At 42.6% G+C, this 26880-nt stretch overlaps 2 protein-coding genes across 8 annotated transcripts in view; one reads left to right on the top strand and one right to left on the bottom strand.

The window, feature by feature from the left end:
• Positions 1–3106: 3106 nt before the first annotated feature.
• DYNLT2 (dynein light chain Tctex-type 2) lies at positions 3107–12810 on the bottom strand. The gene is made up of 4 exons (XM_074990227.1): positions 12642–12810; positions 10031–10249; positions 4659–4817; positions 3107–4077 (listed from the first exon to the last, which is right to left on the bottom strand). The coding sequence occupies exons 1-4, from the start codon at positions 12720–12722 to the stop codon at positions 3967–3969; spliced, it is 570 nt and encodes a 189-aa protein (XP_074846328.1). The 5' UTR covers positions 12723–12810; the 3' UTR covers positions 3107–3966.
• Positions 12748–26880, top strand: part of ERMARD (ER membrane associated RNA degradation) — a 103254-nt gene continuing 89121 nt past the window's right edge. For all 7 annotated transcript variants that reach the window (XR_012644988.1, XR_012644987.1, XM_074990224.1 and 4 more), the window contains exons 1-7: positions 12748–12881; positions 18488–18656; positions 20234–20373; positions 20943–21044; positions 22954–23043; positions 25433–25530; positions 26692–26828. Coding sequence is in view for 5 of the 7 variants with exons in the window: in XM_074990224.1 (XP_074846325.1) it covers positions 18488–18656; positions 20234–20373; positions 20943–21044; positions 22954–23043; positions 25433–25530; positions 26692–26828 (736 nt within the window). In the remaining 2 variants the exon portion in view is untranslated. The remainder of the gene's footprint in view (positions 12882–18487; positions 18657–20233; positions 20374–20942; positions 21045–22953; positions 23044–25432; positions 25531–26691; positions 26829–26880) is intronic.

Below are 26880 nucleotides of genomic sequence, written 5' to 3'. Positions count from 1 at the left end.
GAGAAACTCTTGTGTAGCCTTGCTTGTTGAAAGCAGCTGATATTGTGCTTGTTGTCAAAAGCAAGAAAAAGCTTTTGGAAATTTTGCTTTCCAACAACTCCAGGAAACATCGCATCAATGACCTGGCAAAAGATCTTAAACTTCAAGTTGTGGAGGCAGTGCTGGCTTCCCCTTTTTTAGCAATTCAGTGCAACGATACCACTGATGTAGCACAATGCTGTCAGTTGTTGTCTATGTTCGATTAATTAACTATAGAACTGTGAAAGAAGAGCTGCTTTCTTTTGAAGGAACTGATGGCCACATCAAAGGCTTCTGATGTTATGAAATCGATTTTTGACTTTTTTTTTTTTTTTTTTTAAGAAAAAAGACTTTCATGGGGAAAACTGCTTGGTGTATGCACAGATAGTGCTCCAGTGATGCTTGGCTCTTGCTCTGGATTTGTGACATTGGTGAAAGAAAAAAATCCAGCTGTAACCGCTACTCACTGCGTCATACACAGACAAGCATTGACTACTAAAACTCTTCCAGATGACTCACCCATCTGTTTGAATTTGGCCATCGAAGTTGTCAATTTTGTGAAGAACAGTGCTTTTAATATGAGACCTTTTGCTGCTCTTTGCATGGGTTTGGGAGCGAATCATAAAACTCTTTTGTTTCACATGGAGGTATGATGGCTTTCCAAAGGTAACATGCTTTCGAGATTATTCAAACTGAAAGATGAAGTGGAAATTTTCCTCAAGCAACAGAAGAAAAAAGAGTTATGTCATGCATTTACGAACCAAACGTTTCAACTTTCACTGGCATACCTCATGGACATTTTTGAATCTTTGAACAATCTCACTATGAATTTGCAAGGAAACAATGCTGCAAACATCATAGTGCACCATGATGCCATCAAAGCATTTACAGAAAAAAAAAATCCAGCTTTGGAAACGTCGAACACAAGCTCCAATGCCTATCTTTTAGTCTTTTCTGACATTTTCATCACTTGTTGAAAATGAAGGTTTCCAAGAACTTTGTAAAGAGGATGTGAAAAACAAAATTGTATTTCATCGGGACTTCCTTGCTGACATGTTCATCCACTATTTTCCAAGCAACTTTTCTGGCAACCCCGTTCATAAATTAATACACAATCCATTCAATGTTGATGTAGATTAATTGCCAGAAGCATTGCAAGAACAAGCACTCGAAATAAAATATGATTCAAGTGTGAAAGATAATTTTGAAAATGCAAGCTTGGAGGAATTTTGGATAAAATGTTTCCCAATGTACTCAAAAGTTGGAGAAGTGCTATGTATTATTCTTTTTCATCAGTGCACCTCTGTGAAAAAAGCTTTTCAAGTTTTGTAACATTAAAAATGAAACAGAAATTGACTGATATCAAAAATGATTTTCATTGTGCACTTTCATCTTCATCTTTCAAACCTAGGAATACCCAATTTGTGAAGAAAATGCAGCAGCATCCTTCACATTAAATTTATTTTGTTTTTGCTATTTCTGATGCTAATTACATTTTCATTAAATTTTTGGGCCCAGAAAGTTTATTTGTGCTTATTTTTAATTTTAAATAAAAATTTTATGCAAGCTTTTGTGTTTATTTTAAATTTTCAATTACAAATTGAATTTGTTTGCTAAGGGGGGGGGTTGGATGATGGTAAAGAAGAGGTTGGGGGAGCAAGGGTTTCTCAAAAATCAAAAAGGGGGTGTGATGCCAAAGAGTTTGGGCACCATTGCTATGCTAAACTGAAGAGGAGGCACTGACCACCCACAGCAGCACCCTCTGCCCAACACTGCAACACTAAGAGGGAGAAGTCTTGATGAGAGAGGGCAGGGGTCTGAAGGCAAGATTGCAAGGCACTTATCCTGAAGCAGCAGCTTCTGTACCACAGGGCTGGACAGGACTCCTTGTTCTGGGTATAGTGACCTGGTACATGGATTCACAGCACTAGGCCACAGTGTCCAGATCGGAGAATATGGCTCAGCCGTGTGGAATAATAGTATGTAATACACTGTGATTTCTACCCATGTGACTGAACACTCACTGTGGCATAAGAAATTAAACTGCAACCTGACATTATCAAGCCATCTGGTATTTCAGCAGAAAAATTAAACATGATCTGTATTTTCAAACCAATTAATGTTTATTTTCTTCTGCATTGTTACATTTGATCCATATCACTGAAATAACAGGTAAATATAGCTGAAGTTCTAATATATTTTGTAAATACTCTACATTTTCTCTTAACCATTCTTTTCTATATATCTATATAGATTTATTGTTGTGATTGTGTTGTGATTACATGTCCATCTCCTAAAATTTAAGTTTGTCACTGAAAAAATGTTACATATTTAATGGCTTTTTGGTCAATACGAATCAGTGGGATGAAATGAAAAAGTCATTGAGCTCAGTATACAGTAGCCCCTTGAAATGTGTGAGTTGGAATTACGATTAACCCGAATTAACATGAGTTAAGCACAACTCAAAATCTCGATCCCCTGTCCCTGGCTCAAACCCTCCCCCACTGCCCCAAGCCCACACAGCCCCAGTTTAACCCTACTCACCACCCATGCATGGCTCCAGCTCACCCTGCACCCCTGCATTGGGCTCACCATCCCTCACACGTGGCTCCTGCTCAATTCCCCCTTCACGTGCGGCTCTGGCGCAGCCCCCACCCCACTTCAAACCCCTCACACACAGCCCCAGTTCAACCCCACAACAGCCCAACTCACCACCCCCATGCATGGCTCTAACTCAACTCCCCCGTGCACAGCTCCAGCTCACCACCCCCACACAAAGTTCTGGTTCAACCCCCCTGTCCACCCCAATTCAAACCACCCCTGCGCATAGCCCTGGTTCAACCCCGCCCCGGCTCCAGTTCAAACCCACCGCAGCCCAGCTCACCACCCCCCACACCTGGTTCTGGCTCAATCCCTCCTGCCTCAGTTCAACTGCCCCCCTGCACAGCTCTGGCTCAACTCCACACCCCACCCCCAAAGCCCTAATCCATAGCCCTAATCCAGTCCAGGCTTAGCCCCCTGCCCCATCCCATGGCTCAACCCACCACCAGGCTTAACCCTCCCCCACTGCCCCCCCCAACTCCAGGACTGACCTTTCAAAAGAAGCTACAGGTGCTCCTGCTGCAGGTAACGTGTTCCACCGGGCAAAAAGCCATCCCCAACTAACGCAAAATTCCAGTGAAGCAAGGCTGCATGGGAGCGCAATCCTTGCATCAATCAAGGCACTACTGTATACAATATATCACTCTCCAGACTAAGGATTATAAAAGAGCTGATGGTTTGTAATTTTGAGGGGACATCCTGGTGTCAGTGTAGTTGTTGACTTCACTCTCACTGACTTCAAGAGAAGCAGGACTGGGACCTTTTATGCAATGTTCCAAACTTCAATATACAGAAAAAAAGGGAATTTAACAGATGTAACACCTGGTTATAGTGGGGAAATTGTATGTAATCTAAGAAAAACTTATAAAAATAAGCCACGTTCCAGTGGCTTTCCTCATTACCAGCTCTCTGAAGAAATGTTTGCTGTCAAATTGGATGAATATGACTACAACTGAGAGTAAATATGTTACCTTGTTGTTCCAAAGTCACATCAAAGAGCAGAAAAGAATTATTTTCTGAATGGAATTGTCACTTGTTTGTTGGAAACATATATGCTTTACCAACTCATTCAAAGCCACATTCAGCATCTTACCAAATGTGTTCTTAATACCTGTCATAAATGCATAAACACTGCATTGTGACAGATGAATGCAGTATGCACTCACCAATCTATATTTTTTAAAAAATTATAGACAACAATTGGAAACATTAGTTTAAACTGTTGTACCTTTGAATCTATCAATTGCTTGTAACTTAAAGAAAGTATTCTAACTATAACTTTATGAAGATTTTGAACAATCATATATAGTATGGTGATAACCATTAACATAGGTTACATTTAGAAAATTACTCATAATAACAAGCAAATATCAAAGCCAATGAAACAAAGGATTCTGTTTCACATGTAGCTGAAACCCAGTTGTCTCTTGCAACATCCCACACCCATCTACTGGAGATCTATGGGGGAGAAAAAAAAAGAACTAATATAAAACAGTGCATGTTGTAAGGAAATATTTTTCTGATTAGAATTTTAGAATGAACATGTAGCATGTTAGCTAGTTTATATTAATTTATTAAATTAATAAGAAATACATAAAACAGAAAATTACAAGGAGTTTTAACTTTTTTATTAATTATTAAATGCATTTTATTTTCCTTTAGAGAAAAGCTACTTCAGGAGCTCTGAAAATCTGAAAGTTGAAAAATGTTGCTCAGTAATATTCCTTATCACTTTTAAAATAGCAGCTGAAACATACACTGGAGCTAAATCTGCAATGTTTACTCATGCAAAATTCTTATGCCTTCTTCACAGTGACCAGCAATGTTAGTCAGCCATTGTGAGGTGCGTATGCTACAGGTCATTCAGACAGAGCGGCTGAGTTCCTTCTGTACCTGGGAACTCTGAGAGGTAGCTCAACTTAAAGCATTGCACACCTGGACCACCCAGAATATGGTGGTGTGCCCTAGAGGCACAAAAGGGCCCCAAACGTCTAACTGTTTGGCGAATATATGATGAATAAGTTAATTTGTCTACTCACTTTTATTGCTTGACCAGTCTTTTGAATGATTAGGACTGTTACTACGTACTTATAGCGATCAAAGCGCATGTTCTTGACAGCTGTTAATATTTCTTCTGAGATGGAAGTACACAAGGAAGCACTGGTCTCACCATTATAACTGGTTTCTTGAAGTCTCTGCTATTAAAATATTTTTTTTTAAATTGTAATTTCCAGCTAGCAACTTTTTGCATAAAAGCTATAAAAAGGAAATAAATGTTTGTACATGACAAATTATGTCCCCAAACAACAAAATAGTTAACATTTTTATTGTAAACCAATTTTATCCCTCAAAATAACAAAATACTTCATCTGAAAATATTTTAACAAATCTTTTAATTTTCTTCTAAATGAACAGACGTGTACTTTTTCCCTTCTAACTGTGTTTCATGAAAAATAACCTAGAAGGCAGCTTGGTCTGCATATCTACAATATGTGTCCTCCACTGCAGAGTCAATAGGGTTAGTTCTCATTTTTCAGAATAAACAAAATTTCCCTGGGATCAATAATAAGACAAAAGATATCATACTTCCCCTATATAAAACTATGGTACGCCCACATCTTGAGTACTGCGTGCAGATGTGGTCTCCTCACCTCAAAAAAGATATATTGGCATTAGAAAAGGTTCAGAAAAGGGCGACTAATATGATTAGGGGCTTGGAACGGGTCCCATATGGGGAGAGGCTAGAGAAACTGGGACTTTTCAGTTTGGAAAAGAGGCGATTGAGGGGCGATATGATAGAGGTACATAAAATCATGAATGGTGTGGAGAAAGTGAATATAGAAAAATTATTTAACTTTTCCCATAATACAAGAACTAGGGGACACCAAATGAAATTGATGGGTAGTAGGTTCAAAACTAATAAAAGGAAATTTTTCTTCACACAGCGCACAGTCAACCTGTGGAACTCCTTGCCCGAGGAGGCTGTGAAGGCCAGGACTCTATTAGGGTTTAAAAAAGAGCTTGATAAATTTTTGCAGGTTAGGTCCATAAATGGCTATTAGCCAGGGATAAAGTATGGTGCCCTAGCCTTCAGAACAAGGGCAGGAGATGGATGGGAGGAGATAAATCACTTGATCATTGTCTTCTGTTCTCCTTCTCTGGGGCACCTGGCATTGGCCACCGTCGGCAGATGGGATGCTGGGCTGGATGGACCTTTGTTCTGACCCAGTATGGCCATTCTTATGTTCTTATGTTCTTCTTATGTTCTTATGTTCTTATGTTTTGTTCTTTGGCAGCTGTAGACTGTCCCAGTAGCTTCTCCAGAGCAGTCTCTCATTCAGTTTAAATTAATTTCATATATGGTAATCAGACTACTGATAACAACAACATCAGAAGGAGTCCACCAAGAATACATCATAAAGTGTTATCCGAACCAATTACACAATGATATCTCACAAATCCACAATTTCCTATTATTTTATTTCTGATAGTTCTGACCCATTTTAATTTATTAACAGAAAAGAGAACGAATCTTGTAAGCAGCTGAAAAAAAATTGTTACCTTCTCATAACTATTCTTCAAGATGTGTTGCTCATATCCATTCCAATCCATTGCGTGAGCGCCACATACACAGCCATCGGTAAACTTTCCACTAGCAACTGCTCAATAGAGGGGAAGGAGTGCGGGTACTGGAATGGACACGTACAACACATGTTGAAGAACAATAGTTATGAGGTGGTGAGCAATCATTTTTTCTTCTTCGAGTGCTTGTTCACATTGATTCCAATCAGCTGATTCTGACTTCCAAGCTTTCCCCTGGAGATGGGAGCCAGAGGTTAAAGCATCGCCAATTGGAGGACCACTCTACTGTTCCAATCTGAAAATCTGAAGAAGTGGATCTTACCCACATATGCTCATTACTGAATGAAAATGTTAATCTTTAAATTGCTACAGGACTGCTTGTGTTTTGTTTTCACTCTGCCAAAAGCTTCATCCTCTCTGGCATGCTAGGCAATGGTACAGTGCAGTGTTTCTTAAACTCTTTGAGACCATCGAACACCAAATAATATTTTTTTAATGAACACCTATGAAAATTTACTTCACTCAGTAGTACTGGGTCCTCAGCAGTAGTATTTTCACTCCCTTCTGGCTTTTTTAAAAATGTAACTTACTCTGTTTACTCATATTGGTGGAAGTCAATAAATCATCACATGCCACACATACACATTGGCTGGCACCAAGCAGCTGACAGACAGTGAAAGCACCACGCCAGTGTAGCACGTGCCACACATCATTGCTAGGTTTTATGCCACCATATATATAGGAGAAGGATATATTAGAGGAGAGGAGATGCTAGCACAAGGTTAGTCGACCTTCTTGTGTTGAAGACTACTAAACCTCTTGTGAGATGTAGAAATAAAATTATATTTCAGTGTCTTCCATCACTGTTATCACAAAAGATTGAAGATTGAATGTCTGACATACAGATGAATGGACCATTCATGGTTGCAAAACAACCTTCTAGGGAGAGCTGCCAGCTCATTCTGTACTCCTGGAAGATAGGATGACTCCAAGTGAATGGGGAATGGGCTATACAACATTCTCAAAGCTGGAGATCTTCATGATAGAGAGGGAGAAAGGAGGCCCTGCCTGGCTTGTTTATATAAAACATGGTGGTAGCGATGCAAAAACTCGCAGATTGAGTCTATCCAGAAACACAATGTGGCTTCAGGGCTGGCAGGTCAACAATGGACATGATCTTCTCTCTTCAACAACTACAGGAAAAATGCAGAGAACAAAGAAAGCCATGATTCATAGCATTTGAGGACTTAACAAAGGCATTTGACACAGTTAGTAGATCAGGACTATTCAGAGTATTAACCAAGATTGGCTGCCCACCGACTCTACTCAGGTTCATAACATCCTTTCACAAAAATATGTAAGCAACAGTGCAATATGATGGGTCTACATCGGAACCATTTGCAATGAACAGCGGAGTCAAACAAGGCTGTGTTCTTCCCCCTACCCTCTCCAGCATATTCTTCTCAGTTCTACAAAATTGTGCATTTTGTGCATACAACAATGTATTTCTCCACACAAGATTAGATAGTTCTTCCCACAACCTGGCAAGACTCAAGGCCAAAACTATGGTCAAGGAAGTCCTCATTAGAGAACTCCTCTTCGCAGATGATACAGCTCTCATCACTCATAATGAAGATATGCTACAGTCACAGATGGATTCTGTCCAGAGCTTGCAAGTTGTCATCCCTGGACATAAGCATGAAGAAAACTGTTGTATTCACTCAACACATACCTCAATGACCCAATGTCATTCTGGATAACAGCCCATTAGATGTGGTTCAACAATTCTGTTACCTTGGCTCTACTGTCACCACAAACCTATCCATGGATGAAGAACTGAACATCAGAATTGCGAAGGCAGCTACTATTTTTGGCCGACTTACGAAACATGCATGGAGCAATCCTAAGCTGACAGTGCAAACAAAGATACTAATCTACCAGGCATGTGTACTGAGTATCCTGCTTATGGTACTGAGGCACGGACCATCTACTCAAACCAGGAGAAAAAACTGCACAGCTTCCATCTTAGCTGCCTCTGCCGAATTATGGATATCAATTGCAAGATGAAGTTTCAAATGCAGATATCCTATCAAGAGGTGGCATACCCAGCCTCACAGTGATGCTCAATAGCAGAAGACTTTGTTGGATTGGTCATGTGAGAAGAATGGTGACAAAGATCTTCCCAAAGAAATTCTCTTCAGTGAACTGTCATGTGGATTGAGAACAAGAGAAAGACCAAAGCTAAGATACAAGGATACATGCAAAAACGCCGTGAAAAAATTCAACATCAATCCAAAATTCTGGGAATTACATCATCAGATCAAAATACCTGGCGACGACTGCTACAACAGGGCACATCATCCTTTCACATCATATGTGCAACCCATGCAAAATAACTTCATCTTAGAAAGAAAAGCTCTCAGACTCAAGAATTCGGAAACAGACTGACATGCGGTTACTGCAGTCGACCATGCAAATCCAATATTGGACAGATAAGCCACAAAAGAAGCTGCAGACTCAAACACCGTCCATAGATCCTCACCACCACTAACCATCTCTCAAGACAAAAAGGGGCCATATACTTGTGGTAGCGATGTTGTCCGTCATCACTGCCATACACGGACTTTACATTCTGGTTAAGAAAGTTTGGCAAGCTAGTTTCACAGTTCTGAACTCCTTGTTGTTATGAAGTCAGAGCTCACCCTGTGACCACCGACCCTACCTCTGTAGGCTTCTTCATTATGCCATCCAGCCCAGAGTTGAGGGTTCCATTAGCAGGGATTGTTTTATGAGGGAGTGGGCAAAACAGACTCCTTTGAGAATTTTGCAAGAATCTAGCCAGTGCTGAAGAGATTCTAGCCCCTGCTCCAGTACCATCAGTGCTGAGTCCAAATTGTCCCAGCTGGGATGATAAACTTACACAAGCCACACCAAGAGCAAACTGAGCCTCAATCTGGCATGTCTGACCATGGGAGATCAGATTGCTGTGTGCCCCAGGAGACTTACAGTTGTGATGAGGTATTGCCTGAGGGTCTGTATAAGATATGTCTTTGCTTGAAATGTGGACTGTGGTAGGATTGTTTTCACCTGAGTATATCACTGCCCCCAATTAATTCTATTCTTTGGGTGAGGGAAAAGCATCACCTTGTTCTTGATGAGAAGTCCCAGCCTCCTGAAGGTGCCCCTGACCAACAGGATTTCAGGACGTGCACTTGGCAAATACTCAGGGGCTCTCACCAGACCAAACGCAAGCACTGTGAACAGATAATGCCAGTGGAAACCTCAGGAAACATCTGTGGGACAAATGGCCAGGTGAGAGTATGCATCTTTCTTGTAGAGACAGCATACCACTCTTCCAGACTGAGGGAATGAATGTGATCCAGCTCAGGGAAACGATATAGAACTTCAACTTCACCATGAACTAGCTGAATGCTCATAGGTCTAGATTTGGTCTGATACCTCCTTTGCCTTGCAGGAGGATCCAGTGTCATGGTACATATGCTGTCCTTGGATACACCTTGGAATTGACATGAACAAGCATGCGAAGAAGAATCTTCAACTTCCACCTTCACTGCTGGTGCTCAGCAAGCACTTTTCAAAAGTCATTACGTATTTTACAGAATGAGAATACAGATGGGTATATAATGATGTTAGTACAGTATTGTATTTGCTGATTAAGCTTCCAATTCTGCAAATACTTATAAATATGCTTAACTTTACAGTAATTTTGTAGTAGCCTCAAGGCTGTCTTTGGGGGATGTGGGCCTCACATTTGCACTAAAATTAATCTCTTACATACAGACAATTCAGACAAAAAATATTACTCTACCGTTAGTATATGTTGAGCTTTGTTTCTGACTAAATGAGCCTGGAATTTCTTATATGGCTCCATTTGGTATGTATTGGCATATCTTATTTTTGCTATGTTAGTCTTCAGTGAAAATATTTCACTTTTCCCAAATTCTGCAAATGACTCATCATCCGCTGGTTCCATACCGTGAACTTCATGGCTTGACCTTCTTATCCTTTCTTTTAAGATCTGTGCAAACTTTTTAAAATCAAAGAAAAAATAAAGCTCAATATCATGCTTTTGTATTTGACTGTTAAGTTTTGTAATGGTATGTCAAAATGATATAACTAGAGGGAAAGACTTGAATTCTATTTATGATCATTTTAGAACATACATGAAAAAAATTATACTGTGAAATGTTCACATCTGCTATGGATAAATAAGAAGTGCTCCTTCTGGGAAAATGGCCAAAGTTTATATTTTGCTTACCGAAGCCTTGATTCTGCTCTCACCAACACCTGCCCACATTTTGCAGTTGACTTCAGTGCAGGCAGAATTGGGCACTCAGCAATTTTGGTGAGAAGAAACCCTCTGTCAGCCTGTCAAAAATCCTTTTCACTTTCTTTCAAAAGTTTTGGAAAGCATAATCCTTGCTATTTATCCATCTTTGTTACCTAACAGTAAATTTTCGGTACTAATGTTCATGTTAAATTCAACAATACAATAAACATTATTATTGATTTGTTTATTGATTAGTTTTTATAGTCTCACAAAAGATCATAGTGCAAATTGCATTGCACAGATGCATATATGTTGTGTCTCAATGACTTCCATATAAAACTTGCATAGTTTCAAGCAGAAATATGTTTTGTTTTTTCTATTTGCAAGAACTAAAAATTCAACATGGGTGGCAGGTGGACCCATCCCCTTTTGGAGAGGCTAGATCCTGCCGCTTCTGTGCAAGGTCTCGGTCTCTGTGGCAGGAGCTTTGAGCCCCCACTCTCCCGTTTCACAGGCAGAGAAGCCCAAGGCTGGCCAGAATCCTAAGCCACCCACCCCTTACCACCAACAGAGTAGTCCCAGACCAGCCTGATCTGGCTGGCCAACCTGAATAGCGTTGACTGTGCTGAACAGCCCCAGACATGCTGGCCAGTCAACCCATACCAAGCTCAAGCAATTGCAGCAGCCAGCCCACCTCAACCCCAGGCTGGCACAAGTCCTAGCCCCAGCTGGTCCCATCCTATGGCCAAATAATAGGAAATACCATGCATCTGCCTCCCCAACTCCCACACCCTGTGATAGAATGCTGATCTTTTTATGTATACCATGCGAGCTCTGCACCAGCTGAGGTTTTACTGGCTACTCAGCTTCCTGGGTTTATCAGTAATTTCTCTGACCTTCAACAGAAATCTTTCAACATCTTTATTAATGACCTGGATGAGGGACTGGACTGCTAGGGGAAGAGGCAGAAATGTTGGAGGATAGAGATAGGATCCAGAGTGACCTGGATAAATTACAGGATTGGACCAAAAGAAATCTGATGCAGTTCAACAAGGAGAAGTGTAGAGTCCTGCACTTGGGATGGAAGAATCCCAACCATTATTATAGACTGGGGCGAACTGTCTAAGCAGCAGTACAGCAGAAAGGGACCTACGGGTTATGGTGGATGCAAGGCTGGATATGAGTAAACAGTGTGCCCTTGTAGCCAAGAAGGCTAACAGCATATTAGGGTGCATTAGTAGGAGCACTGCAAGCAGATCTAGAGAAGTGGTTACTCCCCTCTATTTGGCACTGGTGAAACCACATCTGAAATACTGTGTCCAGTGTCGGGCCCCCCAGTATAAAAAGGATGTGGACGTGCCGGAGCAGGTTCAGCAGAGGGCAACAAAAATGATTAAGGGGCTGGAACACATGACCTATAAGGAGAGGCTGAGGGATTTGGGTTTATTTAGTTTACAGAAGACAAGACTAAGGGGTGATTTAATCACAGCCTTCAACTTCCTGAAGGAGAGCTCTAAAGAGGATGGAAAGAAATTGTTCTCAGTGGTGACAAATAGGAAAACAAGGAGCAATGGCCTGAAGCTACACAATGAGAGGAGCAGGTTGGATATTAGGAAAAACTACTTCACCAGGAGGGCAGTGAAGCACTGGAATGTGTTGCCTAGATAGGTGGTGGATTCGCCATCCTTAGAGGTTTTTAAGTCGGAGCTTGAGAAGATCCTGGCTTAGATAACTTAGTTGGGGTTGATCCTGCTGGAAGCAGGGGGCTGAACTAGGTGACCTCCTGAGGTCCCTTCCAGCCCTATGAGTCTATGAAAGCAACCCCTTCCCCAGGGCGCCCATGAAGTTTGCACGTGGGCTCGAAAGGGAAAAGCTAGCAGGCATGCACTGGAACTGAAGCTCCCACGCTCTCGGCGGCTTCGAAGCAGGGGATGCCCACGGGGTCCATCTCCTCGCGCACCGTCCAAGTAGGCGCACACTCAGCTGCTATTTACTCAATTAACTATGGGCACAAGAGCGGACCCGCGTCCCAGCGCATGCGCACTGCCCCATCTGTCCCTAGGGAAGCAACTTTCTTCCCACCCCCACCCGTCAAAGCCTGCAGTGAGCCGGTTCCCCGGTCCGCGCCTGCGCAATGCCTGTCGCTCACGCTGTCTTGCTCGAACATGCTTAAACGCCGCTCCCCCGGGAGAGGGCTGGACGAGTTCAACCCCTTCACGTGCTTGTCCATGGCTTCTGCCCCGGCTAAGTGGGAGACCCAGCCCGCCGCCTTTCCCCAACTGCCGCCCAACGGCAACAACGGCGGTCCCAGAGCGAGGCTTTCCCGCTCGTGTCGTGACGTCACGTCAGAGCGTCACTGGCTGCGAGCCGGAAGGCGGAAGTAGCTGAGGTAACTGCGCGTGGCCGGGAAGTGGTTGGTGGTCGCGCGGCTGGGGCCGCTGCCCTGGGCCTTCGGAGTGGCGGGCGGATGCTGCAGCACAGCGACGCGCCCTACCCTACGGTGGGCGATGTGCACCAGACCCCCCATCACCGCATGGCCGTGGCTGGAGTCACCCGCTGTCAGCCTCCACCGCTCCCCACCCACGTGGGCTGGGCCTGGGGCTGCAGTCAAGAGCCTCGGCCCGGCGTAGTGGCTCCTCGGAGCAGCCTCTGTGTCCCGTCCCGCGGCCCGCTGGCTAGAAGGTTGGGAGGGAGGTGGAGCTCTGTGACCTCAGTCCCGGGGCGCAGCGCCGCTACCTCGCTCCCTGCGACGGGGGCACCCTGGGGGCTCGGGTTTCAGGTAGTAGCCTAAGCAGGGTTGGAAAAGAGTAAACATCTAACGGCACTCGAAGGAGTTAACCTTGATAGCCGGCCGCACGGGCCCCGGTGGGACCTCCAGTTCCAGTTGCACCAGCCAGAGTGGTGTGAGTTAACCGGTTAAATGATATTAACTGGTTAATTTGTAAGCTGTTATTTACATTTCTAGTTAAAGTGTCTCCGCTCTGGATGAGCGCCAGTGAAACAGACATTAAGGGCTTTGAAGGAGGCACGTGCAGGAGCCTGAGTGGTGAATAGCAATAAGGTGCCAGGCTGCATGTGCAGCGCCTCATTAGCATAATTCTGGGATTAAAGGAACTTCCAAGTTGTGTGGGTATTTTGAAGTTCCCAGGCCTACACATCTTGCCTGTGCTTCGAAGTTAGCAACTTTGAAGTTGTGTAGCAAGAACTATGCTAATGAGGTACTGCATTTGCAGCAAGGCACCTCATTGCTATTCACAGCTGGGGCTCATTTACATGCCCACTTTGAAGGAGGGGGCTAGTGTAGACAAGCCCTTGGTTATTTGAAGCACTGACAGGCTAACCCCAGGACAGTGTTTCCCAAGTTTATTTTCCCACGGAACCCTTTTAAAACAAAAAGAAATTTGCAGACCTCCTGATAAGTCTTATTTATGGAGCTGAAAAAGTAGACCAAAGATAAGGAAGGATAATAATAAGCAAATGCAAAACAAGATAATGAGATCAACATTTAGTTTTAAAAGTTTAGTTACAAAATCAATAGTTCAAGAGCCTCAGTGCATGTGAATATGAGACATTCCTTAATTAACAATGTCAAATCATACTTTTTGTAACCCCTAGTTTAATAACTGTGTGTGTACAATGATTTGTGCCAGCTGGAAAATTTAAATTACTGTCACCCCGGACTGGAACTCAGATGACAAAACATTATGCCTGGGGGATAGGTTCTTAAACACAAAGGAACAATGGTCATATCAACCCTCCACATCCCCAGACTTAACACCTCTCAGCCCCAAACCCACTCCAAGGTTAACCCCTCTCAGCCAGAGACGTGCCCACCCATGCCCAGGCTTAACCTCTCTTGGCCCCAAACCCACCCTCAGGTTAACCCCTTTCAGCCCCATATCCATCCACCCACCCCCAAGCTTAACCTCTCCCAGCCCCAAATACCTCACCCAGCATGATAGACAAATCTGCCTCTGCTCCTTTGACTCCAGAGTCCCAAGGGCCTGACACAGGATTACACAGGACTTGCCTGAACCCCCCACCAGCGGCGGCAGGGCACTGACCAGCAGGGAGTTGCAAGTGGTATAGGCAGGAAGCCACATAAAAGGGCCGGCGGCGGGGAGCTGTGGGGCAGGGTGCCTCGGGCGGTGGGGCAGGGAACAGCGGCAGCAGGGAGCTGCAGTCACAGAACCCCTACTTTCACTTCGTTCTGGGGAACACCAGTTGGGAAGCACTGCCCTAGGACATTGGGATACTGCCCTGATTCTTACACTGGGTTAGTTTCAGACAAAGCAGCTCCTGAGTCCTGACCTGATGTATGAGGGGTTTAGGTCACTTTAGAGAAATCAGACTTCGATCTACATTGCTAAATGCTACATTAAAGTGAGTATAGGATGCAGCTTTTGTTTGCAATTCACAGAAAATTAATAAAACTTACATGGAACAATGTGCAAGGTATTTTGCAGTCTGTTAAATACACTTTTTAACAATGTGTTGTCTAGTACTACAGAAAATTAATGTTTCAGGAAAACAAATATACTACCTGCAGATAGACTGTTTTCTGAATGTACCATAAGTTTAGAGCAGGCATGTCAAACTCAAAGCTTACTAAGGGCCATACAAATGAAAACTGGTAGCTTTCAGGGCCACTGAAGAAAGTGTACTTCTCTCAGATAGTTGTAATTATTTATTATGATAAACTATGTTTTAGGTATATTTTATATTTTTCAGGTATTATTTGAATATAACATACTTTTAGTTTGGGAATTTAATACTTAATATGAATGTTATTGCTCTATAATAGCTCATAAAATTTGAGAAAAGACACACCTAGCTGTGAGGGAAGAAGAAGATAGAAAACACTTGTGATTAAAGCTGACCAGGGAGAAAAGCCAAAACATCTCATAGAAAGAAGGGACAGATGGGTTTGCAGTGAACACGCAAAGCTAGGTGTTGGGACACTTAGGTTCTGTGGCCAGCTCTGCACTCTTGCTGTCAGTTTCATCATCCCTCTAAAAATGAGGATTGCCTACCACACAGGAAAGTCAAGAGTTACCAATGTGAGTGAATGAATGGGTTTGAGATTTGTGGCTGGAAGGAACAACACAAAGAGTTAAATTTAAAGAAGTGGTGTCTGAGGGGAATGCAGCTGTACAGACTCAGAGAACGAAGATTAGAGCTGAGAGAAACTGATCACCATCAGCTCTCTGGTGGAATTCCCCTGATGTTATATCCCTAAGGGTGTACTTAAGTTGGAACATTTCCATAATACAGGGTTTCCTTTGTCAGTCATTGTGACCACCTTCGAATGAGGCTTTGGCTGATGTTATGTATTTCCCTCTCACCTTTATACAGGGTGAGTACACAGTGAAACACAACCCCTAATAGAGAGTCCCCTGTCCCTCAGCTGCTTTTAGTGGGCCACAGAAGACATCACAATCCAACATTTTTTTTCCTGCATAGAGGAAGCAGGGAGAGAGGCCCCTTGAGGCTTGTACTGCCCTCCCTCCATGCACTACCACTGGGGCCCGTTGAGGCTTTCACTTTCCCCAATCCACACCCTACCCCCAACACACCTTGTGGCTTGCACTGTAGCCCCCTGTACTCCCACCCATATAATTCTGCCTCACCCTCCGCTGCACCTTGTTCCACCCCCTCACGGCTTCCTTCCTGCAGCTGCCACAGGGAGGCACCCCTCTCCACCTTGGCCCACATGGGTTTCCAAGGTAGTTTTTCCGTTAAAACCTCTTCCCCCCCACTCCACTTTTTCCTTCTCTCCCTTTTCAGTTTGTGGCTCTGGAGAGCAGGGCACATCATAAGCACCAGCAAGGACCTGCTTTTCTCCTGTAGAACCAGACGACCACCTCCTGCCCTTCTACCAACCTCTCACACACAGCTCTCTCTCAGAGGGTTAGCAGTTCCCATTTCCATGGTCTCTGGGCTTCTACCCTGCAAAATGATTAGCAACAACCAAGTTCCCAGAGGGCTTTGCAGCATCTGTGGCACAAACAGGCCAGCCAAACAAGGGGCTTGTAGCCACTGGTGGCCGGGGTAGGTGTTTGTCCTGGCCCTGCCTGTTTGGGCTGCCTATGTCCAGCCCATGCTTATTAAAATCACAGGGAGCCTAAACTCCAGGGAGCCTGTTTCTCAATGCATGAGTCACCAGGGGTGTCTTAGGCTGTCTGTGAGTGCCTGGGTGGGCCACATTTAAATGTTTCATTAACGTATAATTGAGGTCCTCAAAAAAAAAAAAAAGGTGTTTTGACATGGCTGATCGAGATGGTGCTCTGTTTTGCTGTGAGGATAGGGGACTGGACTTGATTTCTCAAGCTTCCTTCCAGTTCTAGAACAATGAGAAGTCCTGTGGCACCTTATAGACTAATAGACTAAGGTGCCACAGGACTTCTTGTTGTTCTCGAAGATACAGACTAACACAGCTACCTCTCTGATACTTCCAGTTCTAGTGTTCTATGATTAAATGTTAAGCACCTTGCAGGCTGAATGACCCAAATTCAAGCTTTAAAGACATATTGGAAAAGTATATAAATGGGCCATTCATTAGGAAGTAAAAGACTGTTGAGTCAGTATTCTTAACCCAAGAAACGCCTGTTGTGCAGTCAAGAGGCTATGAATGGCTTGCCAGAGAACAAGAAAAAGAAATCTTGGGCCCTGATTTTGTATCTCAGATCTACTTAAGTTTCATCAGAGGAAGTTGTGTTTCAAGACTGAGGACCCCAGCCCCAGACAGGGTCACCCTGACAGTGAATGTTGGAGCTCACCGTCTCTACTATGAAACTGACCTAAGAATGTTATCTATGTCTATACGTATATAAGTTACTCTTATTTTTCAGTACATTTCAGTTTAATTAATAAGAATTGATTATAAGCATGTATTTGGGTAAGATCTGAAATATTCATTTAACCTGGTGGGTAATGCAGCTGATCCTTTGGGATTGGTGGAACTTCTTATATGACGATGAGGATTACTGAAAATCTTATTCATGTTTAACTTGGAAGTCTAAGTAAGAGCCCACAGCTGGATTGTTTTAAGGGCACTGTGACTTTGGCTTTGGGTAAAGTATTGTAAAAGCCATTGCTGGATTGTTGAATCTAATTATTAGAAATAACCTCCACTTTGGGGGCTTGTGCACACTCATCCCTCGTTAAATGAGTATTTAAGAGTACTCACTTAAACCAGGGACACAGATACTTACCTTAGTTCACTAGATGAGTGAACTCCCCCCACTATTACGGGCTTTTTACCCTACCCCCCGTGGCTCCAACCTGCTGTACCCTGAAGCCTTCCCGCCCACCCCTTATCCTCAACCTGTGGCAGCCTGACCCCCTCACCAGTCCATGGCTCCAGCCTGCAGCAGCCTTAACCCCCCACCAGCCCTGCAGCCTAGCCCCATGGCAGCCTGACCCTCTCCCCTCCGCCAGTCTGCAGACGTAACCCACTACAGCCTGCCCCCCCTGCCCCCGCTAGCCACATACCCAACCTGCACCAGCCTTAGCCCCACCCCCACCTGCTCCGCAAACGCTATCCACCACCAGGTGTTAATACTCCCACCCACTCATGGGCCCCAGACTGCCCCCAGCCTTTAAACTCCCTCCCCCCACAAACCCAAGGTTCTCTTACCTTTCAAAAGCAGTGCCACGTGCTGCCACTCCTTCACCAGTCAGAGACTTTTACATATATTTTAATGAGAATTTAGCATACCTCTTATGAGTTCTCGCCTACGAGCAGAAAGGTGGGAACCAATTGTGCTCATATAGTGAGGGATGAGTGTACTCTCTTTGCTGTTTGCCTTACTTGATTAATCTCATTGTGGCCCTCTGAGAATCCTGGTCACAAGTGCTTAATGGAGTCTGGATCATCAGGGTGAACAAAGTTGTAAACACGTAGTTTAGGTTATGGGATAAATAAGTATTATCTTTTTTTGTTTTATACTTTCTTTCCTGTTAATAGAAAGTACCCTTTGTTTTGTGTTCCAGATGTCAATACCTGAGCCAGGCACTACCTGTCTTTCCCCTGCAGTACACTATATGGTTTGCAAGCTTGGATTTGAGATAGAAGGCTGCCTTTCTGTCAATAGTATTGTGTGTGAAAATGGTGAAGTATGTTGGCGAACAATCACAGAGCTTGTGTGTTACTTCGAATCAGGTTAGTGTTTGCTTCAGATTTGTGTTGTGTCGTGTTTAAATTCAAAATCACAGTGAAGTTCCAGGTAGACCTAGCATGGTGAGAGCATTATGCACTTGTACCTCTGTACTCCATGTGTCCCTTATCTGGGAACACCCATGGTATGGACCCCAGCAGGGGGAGGAGTAAGTGGATCAAAGCAGAACAAAGGGATCATTAAATCTTTTCTGTTTAATTTTATTAGTAATTTTTTAAAATGGGAATTCAGTCAAGCGTATTTTTTATCCCTATAAACTCTTTAATTATTTGCTGTGTGTTAACAAAATAGGGCTAACATCAATTTTGTTTCCAGCAGCATTTTGTTCTAGCTTTCAACCCTTAAGCATTTAGCTGTGCCAAAACAGAGCACTACTCCACATTTCCACGTTTCTCTGTTTGTTTTATCTCTTTTCTGTAAGGTTTATTGAGAAGCGATCCTATTCTTTTTTCTGGCTCATCTTGGCTCAGCCTCTTTCAACGTTCTCTCAGTTATGTCAGCTTTGAGGACTGTACTTGATATGGTGATTCTGTCTCTTTCCAGTTTGTTTGTATGAAAAGCAGTCACATTCTAGGCACATCCCATTTTCCTGGTACAGCCAAACCTTTATGTTGCTTTAAGCTTTGATAAGGGGAAGCTGTATAATTAGGTGGCCATAACTCTTACAGTGCAGGAGGAGTGCTTGATCAGACAGACAAACTCTCTAAATTATATATTAGACTTCTATTCTGCTGTCTGCAATACATGCTAAACTTATGCTCCATTTATTTTTGTAACATATATTTTTGAGCAACTTTATATATGTTCCAGATCAGTCGATCATTTTATGTTTATGTATGACTGTACTGACCTTGAAGAAATGATAATCCTGGAGTTAAAGCATATGGCAGGAGTTCTGGGTTCTATTCCTATTTCTATAGTCTTTGTGATATTACTTAGAGCTAGGTTCTGCAAACTCAGCCTCCCTTTGCACGCCTGCATTTTGCAAGCACACAGTAGTTAGATACTTAGGTAACTGTCTTGCACCCCAGGTTAGAAAAACAGGAAGTTCATAGATTTTGTTGCTGTTGTTTTTGTTAACTGTAAACATAGAGATAGAATATTAGACTATCACATTTACGATAATTGTCAAAGGGGAGATCTCCTTAGAGTATATAGGAGAGAGAAAGCAACAGCTACGTGTATTTCAGTTTGTTAGGTAAGAGGAGCATCTGGCAATATTGTTCTATCATGTGAATGAGTTTTTCCAGCTTCCATTCAAACAGGGCTTTATTAAAAAAAAAAATCCCTTTATCGTACATGCCTTATTTTTTAACCTTTCCTCATTCAAGATACATACTTGTTTTCTTTTTCCATTGTAATTTTTTGTTCATTTTCCATGCCCTATTGAGCAGTGAACAATAACATAATAATCCAGGTAGAGTAATCTGTAGAGTGTGAGAGGGGCTTTTGGTTTTTAAAACATGGCCTGACAAGAACAAGTTTCCTTTTACCCAGGATTTGAGAGAACTGACTTATCGAAGGTTGCTGCTCTAACCACCCTTTTATTTTTCATTTTAAGATCAAAGTGTGGATTATATAAAAAGTGTGCAACTCTTGGGACCTTTATGTGAATCTGTTCATTTGCATCTACAAACCCTGACTGCGGAACAGTTCGAAGAACGATACTCATTGTGGTTTCGGTGGACTAACCATACAGAGGTACAAAAACTGATAATGACAATAATATTTTAAGTTGTGCAGCTGACTGAAAAATTTTGGAACCAGATTACACAAAAGTGAAGCCTTCAGAATAAAACTCATTGGCATTCTAAGAAACAATAGGGAGAGAACTGTGCTGAATACATTCACTTAACTGCTTTTGTTGAATTTTATAACTACAGTTATCCAAGTTATGACAATCAAAATCTAACTACTTTTGGTCTGAACCAATAGAGGGGTATAGGACTGCCTGTTCTTTTCTGTGATGCCAATATGTTTCAATTGTTTTTCTTTGTCAGAAATCAAAGACTAGGTACTGTGTGCACAGAGATAGGTACTGTGTGCGCTGAGAATTAAAATTTATTCTCCAGATGATGATCTTGCCAACTGCTTCTGCAGTCTGGTCTCAGGAACAGAGAAATAATTATATACAGTAGTTGCGTATGGGTGGGTGGGGGGAGAAACACTGAGAAACTCTTGTGAGACTTCATTTCTGCCGGTCATGTTTGTATTTGTTTGAAGCTTTGGTGTGAAGCAGTAACTTCTCCCCTTCTCTTCTGGCCTCACAGTTGCTTCTTCAAGTATTTACTGCACTAGAAAGCATGGAAGCTACAGCAATTGCGCTTAGCTTAATGAAACTAACATCATGTTTGGAGCGAGCCTTGGGAGATGTAAGTGGAAACGGTTACGGTTCTTGTTTAAGAATCTAAGAAATGTGCTTGTGGATCATACACAGTTAAAGTTATGATTCTGTTGTATTTGTTAATGTGTGTTTCTTAAATTATGCCCTGTGGAATAATGTGGTTCCCTGAACAACTTGCAGTTGTTCCACACCGGAGTAGCAACAATGTGGGATGCATGTATATATTTTCTGTTACTAAAATCAGATACAATGTAACTTCTTTCTTCTTCATTGCAATGATACCTGATTAAATTACTTCATTTTGTTTTTGCTGTGTATGTTGCTGTTTGAGGTTTGTAGGTTTTTTTTTTTGGTCTGACGACAATTTTTTTGAAGAGAATTTTCATACGTGTTCCTCATAAAAAATATTTTTTGGTGTTCCGTGGGTTCAATAACCTTAAGAAGCACTGGAGTTAATGTATACAGCAACCTCTAAGATGGGTCAGAACCCCCGGCACGGGTGCGAAGAGCAGCACTTGAGCTAATTTTTATTGGCACACAAGGTGAGAGTACAGCCCCGCCCTTTCTCCCCCATGCATCTGGAGCTTGTTCAAGGACATGCCACCTGTGGATAAACAAAAGACCAGCTAATGCTACAAACCACCACCTAAACAGTAAAGTACTGCAGCTTAATTTATTAATGTAGCTGCTGTAAATAGGTTTGCTAGTGACTTTTAAAAGTATTGTCGGCATTTGGGCTGTACATAGAGGTCAAATTTCGGCATTTCACCTAAGAAAGGTTGTTGACCCTCAGTCTAAGATATAAGCCTTGTATGCTGCCTTGGAATCTAGGTGCCAGCTGGTAGCTTCAGTTCTTGACCTAATTACAAGGTTAAAGGCGACTGACTAATCTAATCAGTGAAGAGTAATAGAACAGTGAAATATTTTTAACTTAAAAAAAAAAGCTATTTTCTCTTTATAATCCTTTTTTCTCTTCATGATCTCTTCACTAACTGGAATCTGTGTCTCCAGCTTTCTTATTTCATGGCATGTTCTCGAGTGTTGCTTCTTGCAGAGTCAAATTTTGCATGAAAAAGAAGTAATTTTACTCCAGTGGCGTTGCTTTTCATGGAAATTCCTTTGCGGTGCCCACTGGGTTAGAATGATTTTGTTCTCTGTTTTGGCCACTTAGAAGAAGGAATGGTTTACCTTTTATGTTCTAGGGCTTTTCTGCCATATCCTAAAATTTAATTTCTTGTTAGTAAATATTCACAACTCTTGGCCTATGTTCCCAGAATAATTTCTTGAGGAAAAGATGGTCTCTGATTCAAGAACTCTTCTATTTCTTTCCTAAATCAAAAATCCAGTCTTGACTTGCAGACTTAGCGAAATGAAGAATTAGACACACAAATGTGGGATGGCTCACAATGGCAACCAGTAACTACATCTGACTCTCTTAGCAGGTCCATAGCAATGTCATAATGCATGAGCCTGTCTTAGCCTGTTCCAGTAAATGCTATTGGGCTGTGCACTGAAACATCCTATGTAGCTCCTTCTGCACACCAGGAATTTTTGTACCCTTTATTCATTTGTTCCATTAAGCTTCTTGCCAAGCTGCCTTTTCACCAAATTTTTGCCTCTTGCTAGAAATAATTTACCTTTTAATTTCTGGTAAGTGAGTGTCCATCTGTCCTTTGTCTGGTACTGGAATTAGAGTGGCAGGGGACTCAGAGAAACTACTTATGTAAGATTCTGAGATTTAGCTGATTTGATTGATACAGTTTCTTACTCCAATTTGTTTTTTTTATCATCGCATTAAACTTCAAAGCAGGTATAAGTGGTTTACTAGTTGAAGCGAGTATAAATGTAGAAATGAAATAGTTGTATACTTGAAATATTTAAATATATATAGGGGCTATAGCTATCTTTATTTTACAATATTCTGCTTTGATTTGTAGGTTTTCTTATTAGTTGGTAAGGACTGTCCGTTCCTTTTAAGAGACTTGCTTGCATCTCAGGAACTTGCTGCAGTCTTTGGACAGTCTGTGGTGAGTGTATGGTTTTTTTTTCTTTAAAGTCGCTCCTTTCTGCATGTGAGGTGCACTGTCCTTTCATAAGATGGCAGAGTTCCAAGCAAACAACAACTTAAGTTGAACAAGAGTTTGTAAATATTGTAATATATACATGGCTGATATTGTTTTGCAAATATTATTTAATCACAACAAGTAGTTGTGTGGTGGTGAGAGTAGTGCAAGAACAAGGGCTGTCCTGAGTGAGCAATGGGGCAATCCCCCCAGCCTCCTGAGCCCCAGCTGCAGGGCCAGAGGCAATTCTCCCATGCTGCAGGGCCATTCCCACCCCTGCTCTACCTCCTCCCTGTCCCCTTGCCAATAGGCAATAGGATGCAGGGTTTACTTGGGGCTGAGGGCCAGACACAGCAGAGGAGTGAGGTGTGGAGGGTGGCGCAGAGCAGGCTGTTGCTCCCCACGCCCCACAGTCACAACGCAGGCACTGGGGAGGGCTGGTGACCCTGTTGCCTCTGCTGCACCCAGCCCTTGGCCCCAGGTAATCCCTTACCCCTCCTATCCATAGGACAGCTGGGGCAGCCAGTGTGGGGCACCCAAAAGCTGCCATGATAGTCACCACATTTTGTCCTACAGACAGGGTAGGAGTCTGGCAAGAACTTTAGCTAAAAGTTTAATCTTAAATGCAGGCCCACTGGCAAGCAGGGTGTGGTGGCAAAGGGGGCAGTTGCTCTAGGATCCTGTGATTCAAAAGGGGCCTGGGGCTCTCAGCCGCAGGAATGGTGGCGGTCAGGGCCCTGGGCCCTTTAAATTATCATTGGAGCACTGCGCTGCATGCTCTACGTGGTGCTCGGGGCTGGCTGGGGGAGTGGTGAGACAGCATAGTGTAATCCAGGCAGCACTGAAGGCTGGCAGCTTCAGCCCTGCCCCTTCTGCCCAAGGCCATGCTCCTTCTGGGAGTGTAGAGCCACCTCCCTAGTCCTCCTTCACACACACACACACACACACACACACACACACACACACACACACACACACACACACACACACACACACACACACACACACACACACACACACACACACACACACACACACACACACACCTTGCCCAGGGTCCAACAAGTCTGTCGGCCCCCCATGCTTAAATAAAAATATGTTTTTGTGAGCATGCACATATATTAGTACTCTTATAGCCTGTCTGGTCTCCAACCAAAAAATCTACATACATGAAGATTATCAGGCCTTACAGAAATGTAAACATTTTAGATCTGTGGCTTCTAGAATGCAGGCCAGAAGATGTCACTTCAGAACAGCTTACTTTTGGAAGACTCTTCCACTATGTTGTGGTGAAAGGCCTTCTAAAGTTCCTCAAGTCAGTGTTTTTCATGGCTACGTCTGTACTCGCGTTCCTCTTTTTTTATGTAAACAGTGGGATGTTTCAGATTTTGCTCCAAGAATTTACACCACTGAAAACATACAGGCTTCATCTCCACACAAAAGCAGATCCGCTGTGTCAACAGAGAGAAGCCGGAGTGCCCTGCCCTTTGTCGACAGAACAGCTGACCAGAAGCTCTGCAAACAGGGCTTTCTGGTGAACTAGAAGCCCTACTTGTTGACAGAAGTGTCTTCACTGCACTTCTGTCGACAGAAGCATTGTTCCTCAAATTCTCGAGGGATAACACTGTTGAGACAAATGTAGATTTCTACTGAGACTGTCGACAGAACGCTTTATGTGTGTAGATGCTCCTTGAGTTACGTCAACAGAAGTCCCTTTCTGTCAACTCAACTCCTAGTGTAAACACAGCTTTAGGCCATGTCTACACTAGAAGCATCTATATACAGAAGTCAGAAGAGATGTTCCAACAAAACTTCTGTTGACAGATCACATCTACACATAAGAGGATTGATCTTTTGATCCTCTCTGTCAACAAAAGGGCCCCTGGAGCATCTACATGGCTTTTTGTTGATGGTTTCTGTCAACAAAATGCATTTTGTGTGTAGCTGCTCTGAGTTTTGTTGACAAAACCCCAGTTTTGTCTATGAAACTCTAGTATAGGCATAGCCACTGGAAATGGAACAAAATATGATCCAATTCATTCGTTCTTTCTGGTCCAATATAGTTTAACCTTCTTTGATAGATTGGGTGCTCCTATTTAAAATGAATAATGAATAAGCAAAATGGGAGAGTGGTGATCTCCTTTTAGAATTTGCCATGTTTCAGGAGTGAATTTATTTTTCTGGCTTTTGTTGTAAACCACGATCAATCAGCTTGAAACTAAGCTTAAAAGGGACACTTATTGAAGATGCTGATATCAGTTAAAAAGTACCACAAATTTTCTAGCAAGAGAAAGGCATACAAATGTTAAAATATATATTTCCCTATGCACTAATTATCCTCTGTCCCAATTAGATGAATGTACTGAGAATATTCATTGGTTCTCCATGTGGTCTAAATCTCCGTAACATTTTGTGGCATGGATTTGCTTCCCCTCAAGAAATTCCTGCAAAGTAAGTTACCAGTGAAGTGTTTCCAAATGTCTTTCTTGCCTCTCATGCTGCAAGTGATAGAGGAGCATTCAACAGACCCAATAAGTCCCTTGAAATTAAAACCTGGTATATTTTCCTCCACAGTTTTCGGAACAAACCCCATTTTCCAACAATATGCTTCCAACAGAATATTGCAACCCTAAATGAAATTAATAACAGAAGCTGTATTTGTGGTTGTATGAGGTTGATGGGTAGGGCAGAACACAGGAAAACTCATGTCAGTACTTCACTACTTTATTTCTTAAAATAGCAGCTTTGTACAAGTTGAAACTCTCTAACCTGGAATTCTCTGATCTGGCAGCATCCGTAATCCAGCATGATTTTAATTAGTCAGACAACCACTTATCATGGGTGTGGCCAAGTTTCCCATCATCCCATAAAGTTTGTTTCCACCCACCCATCCTTGCTGTCAGTGTTCTGTGTTGTTATTTTGCTGTAATTTACTCCTTAGTGTCCTCTAAGAGCCTAGTAAGCAGTGGAAGTTTTGTTACCATGCGAGATAACCTTGACCTCCTGTGCTCTGACAAACTCTCTTGTTTGGCACCAGTCAGGTCCCAAGCATGCTGGACGAGAGAGGTTCAACCTGTAGTAGTGCTTCCATGGCCATTGGTTTTTCCAGCTCTGTTACAGATATGTCTCAGTTGGCTAGTCAAGTTTCATGCTGTGTTTGAGTGAGTGGGGAATGCACTCAGGAGCTGGTTTTGCTTTGGTGGTAAACTTTGAGTTTAAAACATCTAATTGTGCTGACAGAAAATAGGGTGAGTCAGCATTGTTTTGGGGAAACCTGATGACTTGTGTGTTAGAGAAGGTGATTTGAGTATCAGTGGAAATAAGGAGGTACAAAAGATACAGAAATGTGGCAGTTAGAAAAGCAAATGGATTCGGCTAGATTTTTTTTTCTCTAATTTCTTCACCTAATCAGATGTTAGGTGTTTGCACTCAGGTGACAGGGAGGGAGAGAGGCAATAAAAAAGTCCTGCTGTTTTAAAAAAGTCATTAAATCTCAAGATCTTGGGTGCAGAGATTTCTTCAGAATGTCCCCAAGCCACAAATATCAGGTTTCCTGGAACATGTGTACCATCTCTTTTCTAACATATTGTGATGTTGTGGTATTTCCCCTAGATATTGCTCTATGCTGCTCTTTTTAACTGCAGGATTGGGCCAGTTGCTAAAGAGATACCTATTGCAAACTGAAACCATTTTAGTACATCGACCTTATATAGCCTTCGCTAACTTAGAGGAGTTGAACATTTTTCCAGGCAAGTATCTAATTGTTACCAACTTGTGACATTTAAAGATTGGCTCCTCAAT

This window comes from Carettochelys insculpta, chromosome 3, assembly GCF_033958435.1.
Source record: "Carettochelys insculpta isolate YL-2023 chromosome 3, ASM3395843v1, whole genome shotgun sequence".
NCBI classification, from domain to species: Eukaryota; Metazoa; Chordata; order Testudines; family Carettochelyidae; genus Carettochelys; species Carettochelys insculpta.
Note: the sequence above shows the minus strand (reverse complement) of the source record. Positions and strands in the feature narration are given on the sequence as shown.

Excerpts from the sequence above, each read along its gene's own strand:
- DYNLT2 (XM_074990227.1), bottom strand. The coding sequence starts at position 12,722 with ATGGACAAGCACGTGAAGGGGTTGAACTCGTCCAGCCCTCTCCCGGGG. Across the intron at positions 10,250-12,641 it reads GCATGTTCGAGCAAGACAGC|TTTGCACAGATCTTAAAAGA; the intron begins GTGAGCGACAGG and ends GATTTTAAAAAG. Across the intron at positions 4,078-4,658 it reads AGACTGGTCAAGCAATAAAA|ATCTCCAGTAGATGGGTGTG; the intron begins GTGAGTAGACAA and ends TCTCCCCCATAG.